At 44.2% G+C, this 20928-nt stretch overlaps 1 protein-coding gene across 4 annotated transcripts in view; it reads left to right on the top strand.

The window, feature by feature from the left end:
* The window catches only part of LOC120961732 (protein hairless), a 33696-nt gene that overhangs the window by 3521 nt on the left and 9247 nt on the right, over nucleotides 1-20928 (top strand). For 2 of the 4 annotated variants that reach the window (XM_040385733.2, XM_040385735.2), the window contains exons 2-3: nucleotides 1478-2025; nucleotides 2448-4519. In XM_040385733.2, coding sequence (XP_040241667.2) covers nucleotides 3667-4519 — 853 coding nt within the window. In that variant the 5' untranslated portion in view covers nucleotides 1478-2025; nucleotides 2448-3666. The remainder of the gene's footprint in view (nucleotides 1-1477; nucleotides 2026-2447; nucleotides 4520-20928) is intronic. The other 2 variants (XM_040385737.2, XM_040385734.2) reach the window with 2 other exon arrangements.

Raw genomic sequence — 20928 nt, 5'->3', positions numbered from 1 at the left:
TGATGATGATGATGATGATGATGACGATGGCGTTTTAGGTACCGAAAATTGTCCCCGAAGCGAGAGGATAAGCAACATGTATATGTATTTACTCACGCACACGCTTGCACATATGTTGTGTCTTGCATTCGGTGATAGAGTGTACCGCCGTGGAATGCAGGAAACATGATCACCGGAATCTCCCACGAGAAATTTGGATCATAACGAATCGGTCGGTTTGTCGCAATTTCGTCCGTCGCCAGTAGGAGATTAATGTGTGTAATATCTGTTTGGTTTGAGGAACCCCTTGGTGATAGCGTGAAAAACAGGACAATTGAACTTCGCCCTATCATTTGTCGCTTACACCTGTTAAATCGTCCTATCGTTGGTAAGATTTAGTTCCTTGTGTTTGCACTGCTGGACGTTTTACCGCTTTGTTTTGGGCACTGCTGCTACAAAGCATAAAGAAAGTACTAGCAGCGAGGGTGAAAATACACCCGCGAGGACGGTGTAAAAAATGGGTTGGAGGCGGGATCGGAGAAGACGCAAAATTTTCGTAAATACGTTGTATCTGTGGTATGTGTATGTGTGTGTGTATGTATATACGGTATCCAACAAGTGCGCGCGCGCATGCTTTGATTGGAAATGTGAATCCAAGCAGCAGCAGTAAAAGAAGCAACACAAAAGCTGTCGAAGTGTGCTGGTTAAGGGTCGATGGTGATTTAGCACACATTGTTTGCTGCTTGTTCTCGCTTTTAGTCATTTATGCATTGTTTTGATCGCAAAACGACGTTCCCATTACAAAACCGTGTGCCGTCTTGCCTTCAGGCGTGTAGCAGAGATAGACTAAACAGGTTACGTGTGTGTGTGCGCCTGTGTGTGGATCTGAGTGTGTGCGTGCGTGTATGTTTGTACGAAAACAATCGAGTTGACAGGTGGCATGCTGCAGGACGGTGGCGAATGCACGGGGTGAATCTCCGTGTGGGAATGTCGGTGCTTTTATGGGTGTTGGAAGTGTTCGGTAGTGTGGCTGTGCTCGATTTGTTAGTTCGAGTTAGTTTTTTTCGTCCATGGAAAACAGGTGAAAATTTCGAACCGAGGGCCACTACGACGAACAATCGATTAGGTAGCTTACCAAGTGTGAGCAGCGGTTGCTGCTGCTGCTGTTGGATGCACAGAGGTTGGGATAGTCGGATGTATGTATGCGTTTCTGTGCATCCTATTGGGGCGTTTCATGTGTGTGCGTGTCGTTCGGTGAGGTAGCGAAAGTTTTTTTTTCCCAAGTATGCTTGATTCGTCCTCACAATTCTGTGAGACGTACGTAGCTGTTAGAATCAGGAAGGTGGCAAGAACATGTTCATTTTGTTGTTATCACTCGGAAACACTTAAATTTAGTCCATAAGCATACGTACTTCCATTGGTGTGTGTTAATCATAATCGTGTGTGTGTGTGTGTATCATGGAATTAATTCGTGTTTAACCATTTTTCTCTTATCCAGAATAGTTTTTATTTGTGCAAACAGGTAGTGTAACGTCGTGATAATTACAATGTGAATGCTTGCTGCTGTGCAACTTATCGTCAAGAAATAGTGCCACACATTCATCCGATAAAGTTCAGTGTACAAAATCGCACTCATAGTTCTCTGTGCCTACGCGTGTTGTGTTGATGTGGCGAGCAAACCGTTTTTCTTATTGTTCAATTTCGTGTGTCCCCGACTGTTCATGTACATTGCTGGTGGAAACGTTTTACAAAAGTGCCCTGCTTAAAGTGGCACATCTAGGAAAAGGGAAGCACTCATTCACCAGTGAACAGCAGTAATAATTTATAGTGACCGCAGTAAGCCCAATGACAAACGCGTTCGACAAAGCTTAACCACACTTCCGGCGAATAGTCATCTAAGTGTACGGATGGTAGCTAGTGGTAGCAACGAAAGTTTCTACAGATCAAGCTCAGAGAGGATTCTTCACGATGGGGACCATATTTCTATAAAAAACGAAATGCATCGAATTTGATCTCCACCATCATCAACGATGTGCTTTGGTTTTGGTAAGTATAATGAATGAAATGTTAATCGATTTATCTAAACTATTAGCTTTTCCATTTGTCAATGGGCATTCGAATAAAAAATAAGTATACAAATATTTTACGTCGAGTTTTAAAATGCAAGTTATCATTAAACAAATATATTATTCACATTAGTGGTTAGAACCGGGGAGAACGGTTGCCTCCTTTGTTAAAGTTTTAATTTTGTTTATTTCTTGACAATCACAACTGCATGGGCTTACACGCGGCCTAAGCAAAATATTAAACGCTAAAACTGAAGGAATTTGCTTTACTTTGCTACCTATTTTATCATTAAAATTCATTTCGCAGCAATCTTTTTTATTGAACGTTGTTATGATTTTTCCTAAATATTCTTTTCCTCTATCCATCTTTTTCTCTCCTTCTCTCTCTCACACCGTACTTAGAAATCAGCACTCGACGTGCGGAAATCGTTCTACTGCATTGGTGTGTCGTGTAGACCGGCAGCAGCAGCATCCGTTGCACTGCAGTTGTACGACCTGGGGGCGAATGTTCTGAATGTTCTTGAGGTTGGAACTACATCCTGCCACACGCCAGACTGCATCCTCCCCACTCTTCCTCGCTGCCGGTTTACAGAGGGTGCTTATTAATTGCAATCGTTTCGGAATGTTCATGTCCACGGCTTGAACGTCACAGCAGTGCAAAAGACACTAGCATAAGGTGTTTCGTTTGGGGTTTGAATGAGTAGCAGCAGGCCACGCAAAAGAAGCACCATTAAGCAGCAGCAACGCATATACATACACATTCCAGCGTTTCCTGGGGCAACGACGAGTGTACAATCGAAAACGGCGACAAACTTTGCGCTAAAGCAAAGGCAATTGACGGCATTGCATATCAGTGTGTGAATGATCCTAAAGCGAGGAGGATGGATTTCGTCCTGACATGTGAGAAAGTGTACCGCTACGCAGATTGTATGTGTAAATGGCCAGGACAGGAGTAATCTATTCGAACGAGCACGTAGCCAACGATTCGTACAATACACAGACGGCCATTTATTTACCTTTTCAAGCGATTCCACCCGAGTGCCTGAAAATTGATGCGAATTATGGCCTAATGAACAAGAGTGAAGGAAATGCAGAGGACACAAAATTGAACTTGCACACCAACAGATAAGCGCCATTAAATTTGACGTATATTATATTCCTGCTTCCCAAACAAAATGAAAAAGATTCGCTCATTTTTATAAATCTAGACCTGTAACTACTACTCGTGTGCGTGGGAAAGAGCACAACAACACCAACAAAGGGAGATAGAGAGAGAAATCCAAGACTACATGACACTGTCAAGGGCTGGCTAACGTAATTACGATCTCGATTGTTACTACTAGCTATCAGAAAAGGTTGCAGACCACACTGACCATCGGTCAGGTTGGTAATAAAAGCTGAGTAGAAATGAAGACGAAATACAACGACAGCAGCGTATTGCTTTGCCTGTCCAGCTTTATCCGTGCTCAGCGATTGCAATCTGGCATTCAGTGCATCCGGTGCATGTGCAATCAACCACCACGTACGGGTTTGGTGCTCTAGAAGCGACCAGTCAGTCGTGTGTCCTTCCGGTGTTCGCCGGAGCCGCCGTGCGCGATTGTTGTGTGCCGTCAGTGACGCCATGTACGTTATCAACCCCTCGCCGGCATCGCAAGATCTACAACCGACCGCCAGCAGTTACGTTGCCGCGCGCCATTCCGAATCGATTGAACTCGGGCAGCAGCAGCAGCACAAAGAAATCCTCAGCCAAATATTGACAAAATGCAACGCCGACATGTCGGACCAGGTGGCCAATTTTAGCTGCCCCGATGAGAAGACTCCCCCGCGATCTGCCGCAGTACCGGTCAAGGAAGAGGCAAAATCTCCCGCGTCGTCGTCACCTGCAGCCACTCCGGCACCATCGTCATCACCGTGCTCCGAGGTTGGGAGCGGACACGGTGCAAAACCAACTCCGGCAGTGGCAGGTTCGTCACCGAAGGAAGCAAGCAGCACACCTGCTGCTGGCGAAGGAAAGACGGGGCGACGGACAGATGGCGAAATCCGGTCGCCACTTCCTACACTTAAGCGGAGCCCCTCGCTGGACGGATCACCCCTCTCAAGTGCAAGCTCTTCCAATGCAGCTTCCCTGTCGCCGTCGTCCTTGGACGGGCCTGCCAAATCCACTCCACCGAAGTCCGAGCCGATGGCCGAGACGGTTCAATCGCTTGCGGTGGCATCGCCCGTCTCGTCCAACTTTTCCAGCGTGGTGCATCCGAAAGAGCGAGCACTTAAGTCGATCGCGGCAGCGGCCGCATCCAATGAACGGAATAATGCCACCAACGGCGGCAGCAGCAGCAGCAGCACTCCAGCAAAACCAGCCAGTAAAGCCGTCGGAGCGGTCAATGCTGGCGGAAGAGCCGTGCTGAATGGAACCGGCTCCTCCGCTACTGGGACGGGCACGACGGCGCACGGTGGCAGGCTGCAGTTTTTCAAAGGTAAGTGACGACTTTTGCTGAGGGTTTCATTTTGGTCTGTAGTGTGTTACGCATTTACAGTACCTGACCATTCAATCAAAAACCGAAGACCAGATACCAGGAAAACTGGGTATGATTCCCGTTTTATGAAGACGTGTTAATCTCTTGCAAATTTCAACAAATCATTATACGACTGGCAGTATAAAGCTAAAAGCACACCGTCGGCTGATAACGGGTCCGATCCATCAGATTGTGATATGCGTCCTTCGATCCGGCCAGCCGTTAGTAAGAGGTGGCGGGGCATGGCTGGGGGCCGAAAAATGTTAAATCATTGATTGGCGATCGAGCAGCAGTTATCGCACCGAGCCCCGTCTTCTTCCACAAGGCTTCGCTTATCGCACGGTTGATTTGGGAGTTCTTTGGTCATCTAAAAATAGACTTCTTTTATTCGATTCTTCCGTTATCTATCATTCGCGCTGTACGCTGTACTTCCCTTGCGCCGTACCTTTTGTGAACTGGGTGCGGATTTCTACTTCCCTCCTACAGCTCTGATAGGAATCCATGGCTAGTGGATTGAAGTCCAGATATTTATGTGCCAGTTGTAAAAGTGACACATCATTCAAAAAGCTTAATAATGCCTTCTGTGTGGGGATTTCTGGCACAATCTAAATTAGTCACGGCTTATCTTAAAGGTTGTTAGTGTACCGACCCGTCGAATCCAACATTGCTGGTCCGTTTAAATTGAAGGTCTGTACTGTATTGGAAATTTTTTATTTATATACAGTCCGCTCCCGACTTTTGAAGCAGATGGGGGGCGATACATTCAAATTTTCAGAGTGATCATGCATGTTGGTTTAGTTAAATAAAACCTCGTACACATTTCTGCGTTGGAGTGGTTTTGGAGTGCCAAACAAAATGCCATTTTCATCTCTATGTTTGTGTTCGGGCCCAATTGGGCACTATCTTTGCAACGCATTTGCTTGCCTTGCCGTTCGATGAGAGAGGAGGAGAAGGTACGTTTTGTGTGCGTCACGATTACGCGCGACCACACCTCCGGTCACCTCTCGATAAGGTCACCGCAACCATATGCCACACATGCAACTTCCAACCGCGTCCAGCTATTTTCGCCGCTGGAGGCTGGTTCGGGGGCGATAAGCAAGCTCGGACTGACGTTGTGGTGGTGGTTTGTATGGTGCGATTTCGACTTCGTTTCTTACGTTTCCAAACTTCTTGTCCCAGTCGCTTATCTCTTGACCGTTTTGGCTTTGGAAACGACAGGAATACGCTGGTTTTCGGGGAGGAGGTGTGTGTGATTTTTTTTTACTTTTGCCGCGATGTTTGACGTTTCACTGAATGTTAAAAGAAGGTATATTAACAGTACGCATTTGGACGGTGTTTGTTTTCTTCTAGAATTCCGAGATCCGAGCGCCTAGACTAAAGTCCACTGACATGTCGTTGTAATCAACGCACAGCGCATGCTGTCGCGAAATCAGTAGGATTTACGGGTTGCGTTTAAAATGGTGATCGTCTAGCATTGACATCAGAACCTCTAGCAAGGCTCTGAAAAGCTGATGAATCGTTTGTGCGAACGCGTCATTTTCATACGCGTTGTGGTAGTAGTACGCATGAAACGTGAAACAGTCACGATCTATTGCGTTTAATGTGTAAAGTTAAGCAACTTTGACAACATGCTCTTAAACACTATTCCAGCGTGCTGCATTGGGGTACTTTTCAATGTGACGTCTAGTGAGTATATTTCTTGGAAATTCCAATCAGATTTCAATCCACCTCACAGCACAATCGCCGCAGCCACCGACGTTTCTCGGTTCCATACGCCGCTTTAGCCATTTGAATCACTTAAGTGTGTTCGCGTAGGTGGGGCTGAACACTGTGCACTTATTTCGTTCGCCAGACTCGTAATTTACACCGCTCTGGAATTAGTTCGTTTCGCTATCGTTCACTTCTTCTCTATCGTTGCGGTGTGGTGAGGGGTTAATTTAAGGAGAAAAGACAACTAATAGAATTAAATCAGTCACACAGGGCCGTGTCGTCCGTTTTGGAATGTAGTGTAGTGTATGTGTGTGTGCGTGTGCGTGTGTATGGTTGTAAACTCGCAAAAACAAGTTTCAAGGAAAGTAAAACTATAGTACGAACTCGGGGCTTGCATACGGATGCATCACACTAGATCCATATAAACAAATATGCAAAGATTACCCGCTTTTAAAAGAAAATATATTTTTGTTGTTGTAAAACATGAACAATATCAAACTTGAATGCTTACCTAAAAAAAAATAAAATAAAAAAAAGAACCGTTCCTCACCACAAGCTCAAATATATCAAGAAAGGCTCGTGCTCGTTGACTTGTTCACAGAGCCGCCGGCACTGCTACCTTATATCGTACCATTCGCATCCCGGTATACGGCTGGAAGTTGTTTGCGAAGCGTAACGGAAGTGATGGTAGAAAACATTGGAGGAGCCACGAGGGCGTGAAACAATGGCACATAAGTTAGGCGCGCAGGAGGGAGGCTTCCTGGCTGACGAGCAAGAACAATATACCATGGGAGAATATTAGTATGCGTGAGAGAATTAAAACGTGCGGCCGCGGTCAAGCATACGAATTTTGCCCCCTATTTCTCTCCTGGGTATCTGCCCGGCTGCGCCTCTTGGCTAGCGGGGCAAACCTCCGTGGCAAACCGCCCAGGAGGGTTTGATTTTTACCCCTTAAGTTGGAAATCGACAAAGCTTGCCAGAAATATTCTTCACGTTCCTGTACGCTAGTGTGCGTGTGTTGAGTGAGGTAGCAAAGGATTGCTAGGGGAAGGCGTTAGGAAAGTAGAGACTGGTAGAAGAGACTCGAGATTCCCGAAAATATAACATAAAACACACAATATCTGAGGTGTGTATAGGTGTGCTCCATTGGGAAGACAATAGAATTGAGGCTTTCCGGCACGAACACTATATGAGACAGGAATGATTTCAACCGTATTTTACATTGTTCTAAGCACCAGGAATGAAATAATAAGCATGTGTGCACCATTTCTTATGCATTGTATTGCTATACATTAATGATTGATTGCTTTTATTGTCTCTGGTGCTAGATTTTGTAGAGAACATTGCAAATAAAACTATCTGGAAGTGCTATAATACCTTTGCATACAGCACCACCGTTATCGGTATAACCCCCTCGACCGATGGGAGGAAAAGTCGTGCCGTTGTTCACGATCGAGCGTTTAGAGGATGAGTCGCTTTCAGCGCGCCGCCAGATTTTCCACCATTTCACACACGGTGACAGATGGTGAAAGTAACCGATTGGCTCTCGAAAGGAAAGCTTCCTCAGGTGTTTGCAGGAAATATACTGAAAGAAAAAAAAATCCTCTCCATTCCTAATTATGCAATTAAACGTCGTCGTGCAGCGTATTGGCGCGAAAGTGCGTCTAATCGTCGAGACGTGCGTCTCTTCTTTTCGCTATCTGCGCTTGACATTAGGCATGGATGTAGGAAAGTTTTTTGCAGCTTTTGGTGGGACCATTATGATAATTTAATTTTTAACAACATTATTAGCACGAATTGATGGCCACCACTTTGATGAGGATTGTTTTGTTGTGGCGCAACCTTTGTAGCGGCATTTTTCGTACATTTTTAGTGAATGTGTGTGGGAAAGCGACCCTAATGAGCACATGTCACAACTAGGAATATTATTCCTTTCGTTTAATTATGTACGTTTTACCTATTAGGTTGTTGAAGAATTATACTAGCGATAACAGAGTTTTGGCAACAGTAAACACCGGAACAAGAAAGAATACAAAAAATATGCTGCACCGATATATCAGATTGTCAAAACTGTGCCAGTTGGTGGTACCTTTTCTCATAGCATTGTCTTGATGTTGCAAAATGTGATTATCCGCTAACTGGATGTGTTTTAACTGGAGTGTTTTTTTTAATTGGAGGTTCGCTAACTGGAGTGATTCTCAGTTAAAAAACACTTAAACGTCAAAACATGAAACATCCGGAATCTCATGAAGAGAAATTTGTTGCAAATGTGCATTTTTCACACAAATTTAGAGTCTTTTGCCTACGTTTACTATTGATTTATGCCATCACACGAATTACTATACTTTATCTTAAAATGAATGAAAAAAAAAGTTTGGTATGTTTATTTCAGTCAAGTACTGTACTGTACATACAAAATATGAATACACTCATGACCTATGTCACCAGGATTCTCACATTTCGATCAACAATGTAATAAATTTTATGATAAATATATAGAAAAAGGGTTTTTGTAAAATTTGAATCGTTGCACTAGCGTTTAGGTAGTGGTCAGGAAAGGTAGGTTAAGCGTATGTTTTTATCCAACAGGTTGGTAGGAGTAAGTACGACCAACAGTATCATACCGACCCAAGTGATCTTTGCTCGAAATTGTTATTCCATATCTGCTCGATTAGTACTCGATACGCCTGAAATTGTGGATTTGTGTGTGATCAAGTGTGTTAAAAGCGCCAAGATTTGGTGTGTTCGTAAATTAGACTATCTTCTATCGGTGGACGACTCATTTTACATTAACAGCTTTGATTTTTGATGAAAAAATCGGTATTATTTAAGTATAAAATGGGTACATGACCAACTATTACGATAGGACTCACCATTTTCGAGCGAATCTAGAAGAAACCAACGAAAAAGCCGCATCACAGTTGATTTTAAAGAAGTTTGTAATCAAGTTTTAGGCTCCAATTTAAGGGACATTGCTCGAATTCCCGGTTATTCATGCTCGAAAATGTGAATTGGGGAGCCTTGCTCTGATTAATTGGACAAATAAACTGTTTTTTTTATTCAAAGCACAACCATAGCACACATAATCACAGAAAGGTATAGTGCGATCGATCAATAATGTCCCCAGACATCACTATCGGGCTTAACACCTGCGTTTTTAGTTCCTCGCTCTGTTGTGTTTTCTTGTTGTTTAAAGTGTTTAAAAAGTGAAAAGCTCCTCAAGTCGATGCAAAGATGCAAACAACACCTCGCTGGGGGGGGTCAGATTGAAAGAAACAAGGGCACAGGTTAGATAAAGAGCGAGAGAGACACGGAGAGAGGGACACAACGATGATGGTGACGATGACACCAACTAAAGCTAGGAAGCAAGTGGCTTTAACGAATAATGGGTGCACCTTTTTCTACTATTAAAGTTGAGCATAACTACCCTCGTTCCCTCCAAACCCTGTGCCCCGCCACACTACCATTGCGAAGGATAAGATAAACGCGATACGCGAAGCACAACCGATACAAAGAATGGCCAGAGAGAAAGAGAAAGAATGAAGGTGAGCGAGTGTGGCTCGTACGAAAAGAAATATGACCAGCCTTCTAAAGTAGGCTTTGCTGAACAGAAACATTCGTTGCTTGGGTTGGGTAGCGGGAGGAAAGGGAGGGGAGGGAGGAGGCTTTATACTATTGGGGAGCAATGTTTTGGTATGAAAGAGAGCGAAAGATGGAGAACGGGATAGAGAGAAAGAGAGAGAGAGGAAGTTGCAAAGAGAAAAAGAGGGAGACACACAGAGCAAGCAAGGCGGTTGGGAGAAAGAGTTTGAGATGGATATTCAACTGATGACAGGCGCAAGATTAAGATGAAGATTGCTGGAATGGGGGTAGGAAAGTAAAGTGAGGAAATGCTTTGAGGAAAGAGTAGGTGAAAATAGAAGAGTGAGAGTGAGGGACGGGGGACGGGGGGGACGAAATTGGGCTCGTGCTACATTCCACTTCCACCCTACGCCACCACCACCAACACTGCCACCTTTTGCTCGATCGCTCCTTCTCATCTTGGCGGCGATCGTACTGCTCGCGCTCCTTTCGTACACTTGCTTTATATGGGGGCTGGGGGCTGAAAGTGTGTGTGTGTGTGTGTGTGTGTGTGTGTGTGTGTGTGTGTGTGTGTGTGTGAGTTTTCTTAATTTATTTGCCCGTCCACTCTACGCGATGTTTCTCCTCGGGTTTGTTACCTTCTTGGATTTGAAACGATCACCAACAGAGAAAGATGTCGAACACAGCGGGATGGAACGAGAAGGAAGATGTGTGGCACGCGCTGCATGACACACAGAGAGACTCGAGCACCCGGATCCAGCGATCTTGCGAACAAATACAAGAGCCGGTGGTGGTCGTGGCTCGTGCCAAAGCCAAAGATCGCGGAACCTGGAGAGCACTCCTCCTCCCTTCATCGGTTGCTTCCTCCTCCTTTCGCCTGCGCCTGGTGGTGAACCAAAGATCGTAAGATGGGAAATGCAAAAGGACCGGAGTCGGCGGTCGCTGCTGGCTTTGCTACTACTTTTCTCTCGCCGGTAACGTTTTTTTCTCTCGTTTCTCTACCTTCTGCTTCCCTGCTATGAGTATGGTTTTCTTTTACCTTTTGCCTTTGCTTTGTGCGAAGGCTCCAAATAGTGCTCGACGCAATGACACGTCTGTCGCTGGCCTGGTGGTTGGGCGACTCCCAGCTTTTCAAGCCGTTCGGCCTACGGTTTCGCGTTGCTGCGCTCATCTCCTTGCGATCTCACCTTGCGAATAATAGTGCGCGAAGAAGCAAAACAAAACACCCTTTCCCAACAAGGCATTTATGCGCCCCATTTTTCTGGCATTTAATCGTACGGAAACGTTTTGCAAAGAAAGTAACAGACGCGATGGTGGTAAGTGTTTTTGGAAGTTGTGGTAGGGTTCTGACAAACTACTATCGCATACTGTTTGTAGAGCCTCTTTGTGTTGTGTGGTTTGGTGGTAAAAATAAGGCAATGAAATTGTAAGAGATAACATGATAAAGATCTATAAACCATTCGTGTGAATGGTGTTCGTTGAAGGCAAGGAGATAGAGATACGATTAAGCACCCCATCACACCACCTCAGTGATGTGTTTGGAGTGATTTGGTATTTTACAGGATTTACACACCACTAATAGAAGCTTAATGTAATGTAAAATGTTATTGCAGATGGATTAAGAAGCCGAACGGAATAATCAATATTTTTAGCATGCGCGTCCTTTCCCAATTGACACTATCGAGAACGAATAAAATCGGGAATTCGAGCAAATTCCCTTAATCTGGAGCCTTAAACTTCCCTTAAACTGCATCAGTTTAAGGAATTCAGAAAAATCTTTTAAGATCAACTGTGATGCGGCTTTTTCGTTACCTTATTCTAGATTCGCTCGGAAATGATGTTTCCTATCGTTACAGTTGGTCATGTTCCCATTTTATACTTAAATAATATCCAATTTTTTATTGAATAACGTCACATAAAATTATCTTTTGTTTTTCATAAAAAAACCAGAGCTATGAATGAAAATGAGCTCGACGGCATCGTCCATCGATAGAGGAACGTCTAATTTACGAACACATCAAATCTTGGCGCTTTCAACACACTTGATCACACACAAATCCACAATTTCAAGCGTATTGAGTACTAATCGAGCAGATATGGGAAAACATTTTCGAGCAAATGTCACTTGGGTTGTGAATCTTTGTAGGAGTGGGAAAATACTGAAGATTTTGCTGAATCTGAATAATATTACGTAGCACACTTATCAAATTTTCAAAATTTCACTATGATACAAAATATTTTTTTTGCGAGCTTTGTAAGCACGCGCTCTCGTGTATTTTTCCAATCGGTCTGAGCGGAGTAGGGTACCGAAACATAAATTGACCAAGACCGAGACTGTTTGGGGCGCTCTGCTCTGCGGGTCCAACAGGTGTGTGTGTGCTAAGGCAATAAAAGAGATGCCAAAGAAGTGCTTTAAAACGGGGCACGTACGATCACGCTAGGCAGGCATGAAGGGTCGGCATACAAAGAAGAAAAGAAAGATAACTTTACAACAACAGCCGCCACTACTGCCGGCCGTAGTCATGGTTGTTGGGCGGCGGTAAACGCTCCACAGCCGCGCGTTGTACACTGTAGTAGCGAAATGAAGAAAAAATAGTTGCTGCAAGCTTGGCAGGGGCTCCTTTAAAATTGGTTTCAGCAAAGTTAACAACAACAACAACGACAATAACAACAACAGCAGCAACAGCAAAAAAGCTCCCCTCGGCGCGGGATGGAAATCTGAGTGAAACAGAAGGCAACGACGATAGTTAAGATTACCGTCAGTAAGGGCCAATGAGAAAGGATGATGGATAAGGCGGTGGTGGGGTGTGTGATAGTGCTAGAGAGGGGGAATGACAGCAGCAGCAACACCCAACAGCAGTCAGTCAGCCACAGTAAAAACACAAGACACACACACACACACACAGAAACAAAAACAAAAAAAAAAACAACCATGATTGGGGCACGAGCGCAAAATGTTTCGGTTCGTAGAACACACTTGTCTCGGGCGTGTGCGCGCGCCAACTTGGAGAAAACTGTCCGACCCTTCCCTGTTTTGCCGCCGTTTGGGGGAGTAGCGAGGTCTCTGTGTTGCGTGTTCAAATGTTTTCTTCATTCACCTTTCTCCTGTTTTCTTTTGTTACTTCTCACCCTCCTAACGCTGTGTTTGTGAGAACGGTGAACTACTACTATTCGGTGGTAAGGAAATCGGGCTTGATTAGGAAGTTTTCCTTTGGGAAGCATAACATCGAATGTAAGAATGTGCAAAAATATGTTGGCGATGTTTATGTTCTATGCTTGTATCTTGATAATAACGCAGATGGCACTCGAGGAACGGCTCGCCGTAAATAAATAATTAGGCTATATGCTCACTAGAGCTATCGAACACGTGCTGTGCTGAGCTTGGTTCTGGTTTGTTTGTATCAAGGCAAACACTTGCTCTACTACGTTTATTGTTTGCATAGGAACATGTTTATGTTAAACAATGCACCGGTTTCACTCAACTCCCCACGATCGGATTTTTTATAAAGGAAATTATTTGTTTAAATGAAGGTTTGATTGTTGTTGATCGAGCACTGCTCGAACTGATGCCCACAGTGACGCTGTTATTTGTTCACATTACATGTTTGAAACCTCAGTTATGTTTCATGTTTTCAACTTTCATCAAAACAATGCGAGTAATAAACGAAAAAGGGCGATCATTTTTCCATTGGCACTTACTTGCGGAAGACGCCGTGTCCCTACAGGACTGGGGGTTGGTCATTAAAGGCGACAATAGTATAGTAAGGAAAACATTTGTAACGCTTTTTCGAAACAACAATGTATCATTCTCTCCGTCTCAAGATCTTCGTTGTTGCTGACTGGGGTTGTGAAACTTTGTACGTGTTTCTTGGTAAGAGAAAGCAGGGCAAAATGGGCATGTTAAGCAGTTTACTGAATATTCCTTTGAATATACCACAAAACACAATTACTCTTACATTATTGTAAGCCTACGCCATTTATCTATGGATTAAAATTGCCACCTAGAATGAAAATAACTTCTTCTTCTTCTTCTTCTTCTTCTTCTTCTTGCGAGAGATGATGTATCCTCCTATGTTGTTCAAACGCTTGTTTGAAACAGCATATTCAGAGGCTTACTCTCTCTGTAAAGACTTCGACTATCTAGAGTCATATGGAAAATAACTTAAAAACTTGAAAAAAAAACTGTAAATAGTTTTACGAGGAGCTATTTTGACACGCGGGGTAAAATTGGCATATGTAAACAAACTGTGAAACGTCAAAACACTGAGGCAATATGGGCCACAACAACTGCGCTTAGGCAATGGTCTATGCTTTTGCGCACGTTTCGTGAAATGTATTCTCGCCCTATCTTTTGTTTTGCTGTTCAGGAAAGCCCTTAAAATTCTTCCAAAAATATATTATCAAAATTAAAACAGTTTTTACACGTTTTAATCTACAAAATCGAATCTTTTGAAGCTGTGCTTGTCATCATTATTGAGGCGACAAATACAACACTATAGCCTCACCAAGCGCCAAATGTCAAAAGCATCTGCCCATTTAGCCCCACGTGAAGCATTTTTGTATTTTTTGTTGTTGTATTAGTAAAAATACGCATTCAATCTCCTTGCTTTCTTGAGACAAATTGTGTAGAAATATCATATCTTTGAAAATATATCATGTAAAACTTCCATGCATCCCTGTGACATTGGTTTAAGCTTATTTTCGAAGTGGCAAAAATTACATCAATATGCTACTAAATCTTATTTAACATTTTTCTTGGTTATTTGTTATGTAAGGGTTATGTAACTTACATGGTGTTCACAGAACACTCTAATGAATACATTTTGAGCATTGGAATGTATCTTTGTAGTGAAATAATGCTTAAATAGAGGGTGCCCATTTTGCCCCACATGCCCATTTTACCCCGCTTTTCCTACGTTGAAATCGTTCTCAGAAGTTGAGAATAACAAAAACCATATAGCAGTCTGGTGCAGGTGACGTGGTGGCAATCATGGCGTTGTTGCTAGTTTTTTGCTGACTCTTGTACAGTGGAGGACTGCCCCAACATATTCGCGATTGAAACACTGTAAGTGTCCGCACGCCTTATGCTTCAATTCAGTGCAAACTACAGCAAACAAACTATGCTGCACCTGTTTCTTGCTCGAGGATCATGTAACTGAAGGTTAGTTTGAAGTTTCTTTATGATGGTTATGGTTTCCTTCATTCGTACAATATGAAATGGAAACATTCGTTGTTTAAGCTATTGTTAATGTGTCTGCGCAATGTATGCGCTGCTAGATGCTGACTATTCGAAGGTACTATACGACGTATTGCAATTTGCACATTAATCTCTGTTTTCACACCGCACGTACACCGCAAAATAGCACCTTGAAAGGGGAACATTTTTATTTTATGTTTTTTTTCTTCAAAAAATGGTTTGGTTTCTTTTCTCTTCTCTTTTGGGGCACAAGACAGCAAACAAAAAACAACACGCGAAAGAGAACTAGATTTGAACAAGGGAGGAAGAGCGAAAAAAATATGGAGGAAAAAAGGTGCTTGGCCATCTGCCGCATATTTGGTGTTTTTGTCGTGTGCCGCGTAGGGAAATGTACGAAGCAGAGATATTGGAGGGATCATTTGTGGAGCGTGCGTGCGTGTATGTGTGTGTGGTTGAGCGAGAGAGATAGAAGGAGCCAGCGAGCGAGAGAGGAAGAGCGTGAAAGATGTTGAAGAAAACAAACCCTCACCCTCCGGAACGAACTTACTACCCACACACACACACACACACAAACACACAAACACACAAACACATACACACATCACACTCAGAGCACAAGGGCCAAGTGTTGTGCTGTAGCTTGTGAAAGGGAAGGCAACAAACCTAGACCATGCTCGACCAAAAAGGGGTGCACGAAAAGGACACATGCAATGCTTCAGCACGAAAACAGACGCGCCGGTACCGGAAATGCCGGGGGAAACGTTCTGAAAAGGGCTTCCAGAATGTGTTGGTGCAGTGGTCGGAGGAAGAGCCGGCCGGTGAAATGGGACGGCCGGACGGCGGGGTCGGTGCGAACGACGCGTCGGTTTTGGTTCTGCTTCTTTTTTTCCATCCGGTATCGAAGGGAACATACACCCGTTTCCTCTTCGTTCACAGTAGGCGCGCGCGCTGATATTTGATGGATATATGCAAGCGAGCGTGTGTGTGTGAGTGTGTGTGTGTGCGTAAATGCAGTAATGGTAGTGCTGTTTTGTAGAGTGCGGTGCGGCACGTTTGCTGGTGGGAAATACGTTGGGAAATTGGGGCGAAAGCGAGACAGAAGAACATGCACCCGCTTGTAGGCGATCATCGGTGTGAGCGGGAAGGAACGAACGAAACACAATGATGGTACGGTGCAGCGGAATTGGGTGCATTTTGTATGTGTGTGAGTGTGTGTGAGTGTGTAGCAAGCATGCATAAAGTTAGGCAGCGCATTATTTTAACAACTATGATTAAAATATTATTTAGGAGAATAAAATCGCGATCGTCTCCGCCTCAGAATGGTCTAGTGTGCGGATAAGAAATAGGTTTGGGTGGCAAACACGCCCTTTGGTGTTGTGTACAACGCACGGGATAGTCTGCAGAATGTTGGTTTATGCAAACTACTACGGGGAGTAATCTATTAGCGTTTTAGCGTCTGGTTCTCAAACAAGAGGAATAGCAATGTGTACCAACCGCTACCGTCAAAAAGACAGGTCGTGGTCGAACATTCCGACAGCGCATGCATGCTTAATAGTGGTAACAGAGCAAGATAAAAAGAGAGAAAGAGAGAGAAAGAGAGAGAGAGAGAGAAAGAAGAAAGAAAGAGAAAGGAAAATGCAGATGTCAGCTAAAACGAATGAGATGACTTACTGTGTTTGTGCAGCGAAGCTGGACGAGGGGTGCCGTTTGTGGGAGCAATCGGCGGGTGTGGGTGTGTCGTAATGATTGTGACACGCGCGCGCGTTTGGTGTTTGCACTAAAGGTTCTACCCTTCCCTCACCCCCCCTACCCGCTGCTTGTCCGAGGGAAATGAACGGGTGGAAACGAACAGAGCACGTATATAAAATGAATATGACATATGTGTGTGTGTGTTTGTGTGTGCGAGTAGTAAGCGTGTGTAATCAATGCTCTGTGCGCGTGGTCACACACAGGAGGAGGAGGGTTATGCTGCTTTCAAAGGCGCTGTGTTTGAATGGACGGAGAACGGAAAAGGGGTGGCCGGGGTTCGTAAAAGGCACTAGACCGGTAAGGGCACACTGCTGCTATATGCTGCTCCGTGGAACGTGCCTATGCAAGGGAACACGCGTACCCAGTACCATTTGGCCGGTGGTACTACACTACTTAAGCGGTGGTAATAGAGAGAAAGCGGAACAGATTTTCCTTGGTGCGCGAAAGAGACGACGAAACGCACAGAGTGCGCCCCTGTTGGCGTTGGTTGGGGCGGCGGCAGTGAGGGAAAGTAAACTTATTGTTGATGTTTTCATTACCTACGCCTTGCTTTTTACAAGGGACGCGTGCTCGCTTTATTGTCTTGTTCATCCCCATCCATCCATCTACACTAGCGGCGCTCTCTCTTTCTCTTTCTATCACTCTCTCTCTGCGGTAGTAGGCTCATTTTCTATGCCTATTTGTCACCCTACTGTTTTGTTGGTCGTAGTTTTTAGGATGTGTCTCTTCACGCCAGCCGTCGAGGCTGGGGGGGATGTTTTCTGTGCCATAGCTCCTCAAAAATATCCTCCTCTTCAGGATTATGCAACCAACGATCATATGATTACATTTTTTTATATCGTAACGTTCATGTTAATCCTTGCATGCATCTTCATTTTGGCGCAGCGACCTAGGCGGGCATGTCGTTCTATATGGTCTTTCGAAACGTTATACCGAGCTAGTAACTTGGCGCAGTCAGATTAAGGCCTTTGCTACGCGTGACGACGATCCTGTTGGGAGTTGATTTTTTACGATCTTGTAGACGCATCGATCGAATTAACCATCCATACTTATGACATCTATATCTCTCCTTTGGTAATTCATACAGGTGAATATAATACCAGAGTGCTTTTATTGCTATCCTAGCTGCATCTGTCAACCTATTCGCGGCAGTGATTTATCTTATGTTTGCCACTAATTGTTTCTAATAATGTTTTCTTTTTTAACAAAGCGGCATAGTTGAATATTGGCACATGTAGAATAACACCCCTACCTGGATTTGTTAATTTTTTGTTGATTATTTCAATGTGGTGCGCAAAAACAGAACTTCGTACAAAACAATACAAACACATAATTTAAAAAGCGATCATGCTGTATGCCGGCAAAGGATGGCAAAAATGAAAGATATATTATCAAGTCCCTTTTCAAGATGAAGATCCTGTACGTTTCGAAAAGCGAATAATACATCAAACGGACAAATATTCCGCACATTACTGTGCTTGCTTATGCTTATGCGTGGCGGGATTAAATCTAATGCTACCGCACACAGCCCGAAAGATTCCATTCACCAACAGTCCATACGAAACGGTACGAAAGGAGAGAGGAAGGAATATACGTGCTTCGTGGGTACGTCGTGGGGTGTGAGGAGGGGCAGGGGTTACTGCTATGGTAACGGCGTCGCCGTAGTGTATATGTGTGTGCTGGTGGGGAGGTTGGTAGTAAAATCGCACCCGTGCCTCTTTGAGAATGTATAATGTAGGAACGCTTTCAGCCCATTTGCCGTTTCCTTTCGCGCTGCAGCTAAAGTTGCTTATGTTGCTCTTCTCGCGACCGCAAAAGGGCACGTGCGCACAACTAAAGGCGTTTAGGCACGAGCCACCACCGTTCGCCTGCATATGTGTGTGCTCGCGCGCGCCCCGCACGATAAAGCCGCGCGGGAAGAAGGGAGATGGGTGAATGGGTGCGAGCAGTACCGGCATGGAGAGGAGAGAGAGAAAGCGGAATCGGTCTAACAAACCCAAACAGCGCGGGACAGCAGCAGGCAGGGGCAGCAGCAACGGCGGCAACACACACGTTCGTTCAAAAGCCATCCCCGCCCTTCCCCTGCGCAGTGCAACGATGTACAGCAAACGATCTCTTCGCGCGCGCGTAGGCTGGTGGCCGGCTTTTAGGCGAATGCTCTGGTTATGCTTTGTCCCGGTCTGTCACTCGGGCGTGGAGCGGTGCTTTCTTCTTTTACCTTTCTGTCTGTCCTGCGCTACTGTCAACAGCGCACACCATCCATTCCACACAGGGCGAGATGGCTCGATCGCGTCGCTGAGATGACGATTGACGATAATGACGGTGATGATGATGATGATGATGATGATGACGGCAAACAAGCAGATGCTGGCCGGTGTTCAGCTGTGGTGCGCTGCCATGCAGACAGTTAAAGCTTTATCCTGTGCCTACTTTTACAGCAAAGTAAGCAGGCAAACATCTCTAACCTCGCACCACTTTTCAGCTCACAAACAGTTTTTTTTGTTGTGGCAATGCGTAATGTTTTTGTTGGCAAATTATGAGTGGTGCATGGTAGCAGCGTTTGTAAATTGATTAATGCGATTTGCTCACCCACGAGCTTGTGTTAATTGGTCAGCATTTTCAATCAAATATATCCTTAGTAATTAGCATAAAAGTAACTAGCGCTGGCTTTAAGGCATTCACCGTCGTCTCCCGGTTTAAGAGATACTCAACGCATGCGGTTACGGATTTACGGGGATTTCCTCATTTTACAATTTTTCTGATTTGGCTGATGATTTGATGTCAAGTGCCATATGAATGGCGTTTTTTGTATTTTAAAAATATTTATAATCAGCCCTGTCTAATAAAAGTATCAGATTGCGGTCTTTACAAGCTTTTTACTGTGATTATTAAGTAAAATTGTCTTATCAACTAACGCTACGGTAGAATAGGTAACCTTCTAGTTTTTTAATGTAATAGTGAAGCGCCGAAGAAAAGGTATAGGTAAAGGTATTTGAAATCTCGTTGAATTTGCGCATCATGACTAATATAGAGATTCCTTTTTGATATATGACCGATCTAGCGCGGTAAGATTAAGCTTAAATTTAACAAATCAATAATGCCAACCTCTTGCACTAAAAGCATTCCTATGAAGCTTAATAACGGTTCCCAATACAACGTTGTTTACGATAGTCAAGTTAATCAGTAACACTACGAGTAAAGGACACGCAAAACAACACATCCTAAACCTATTCCTATCATATCATTCCATAATTCGATAACTCGATAGAACATCTTTGCCTATAAGTTGCTTGTAGTGTTGATTGAAAGTGAACATACAGTCGACCCTCTATCCTACATCGTTTCATTCAAGAATTAATCCAACCGACTGCAAATGGTTGAAGAAGAAAAACTATCTAGTAGCCTGAAGGCACTCATTCAATGATCGTATTATTCGCCATAAAGCTGCAGAAACATCGACTAAGTTAAATAAGCATTCATGAAAGAAAAAGTAAACGAGCGCGCTGAAGCCTCCTCCGCACGGGAAGATCTGTAACATTCCCATTAATCGGGAGAGAAATTCGTTGGCTGGTGTTAACCCAATCAAACGCTTCCCCGAAACGCTCGAACCCGAACGGTGCTGCTGGGGGCCATTTTGGGTGTGGGCAGATGATGATGATGATGACGACGACTACGACGACGAGGACGACTTACGACGATGGCGATGATTATATGATTTGATCATCTCACTTCTTTCCACCGTTTAAAGCAGGCGTATATCTTGATCGCGGGTGTCTCTCCAATGTTGGCAAGTGCCTTTTTATACTCCTACGATTCATCAACGGTACTGGACGAGAAGTTCTGGCCTGCATGGAGAAGAACCGTATGGTGGTGGACTGCCTTCTTTCAATCCGTATCAACTAACCGGAAGAGTGTCTCCCACGAATTGTGTGGCCACAGTGTAGACTGTGTGTGTGTGCGTGTGTCTATTCTTCATTCTCTTCCACGTGATTTCTCTAATTTGAAGTTTTTTTTTGGGCGTAATAAAACGCATTAGTGGACGAGATAATGCGAAGCTTGTTCCTTAATCGAGTGGAATGGATTTAAATGAATCCGATGTGAATTGCGCCTGGCTTTCCCACACTATGGTTGT

Source organism: Anopheles coluzzii, chromosome 2, assembly GCF_943734685.1.
Source record: "Anopheles coluzzii chromosome 2, AcolN3, whole genome shotgun sequence".
NCBI classification, from domain to species: domain Eukaryota; kingdom Metazoa; phylum Arthropoda; class Insecta; order Diptera; family Culicidae; genus Anopheles; species Anopheles coluzzii.
The sequence above is the reverse complement of the archived record's forward strand: the minus strand, read 5'-3'. Positions and strand labels throughout refer to the sequence as shown.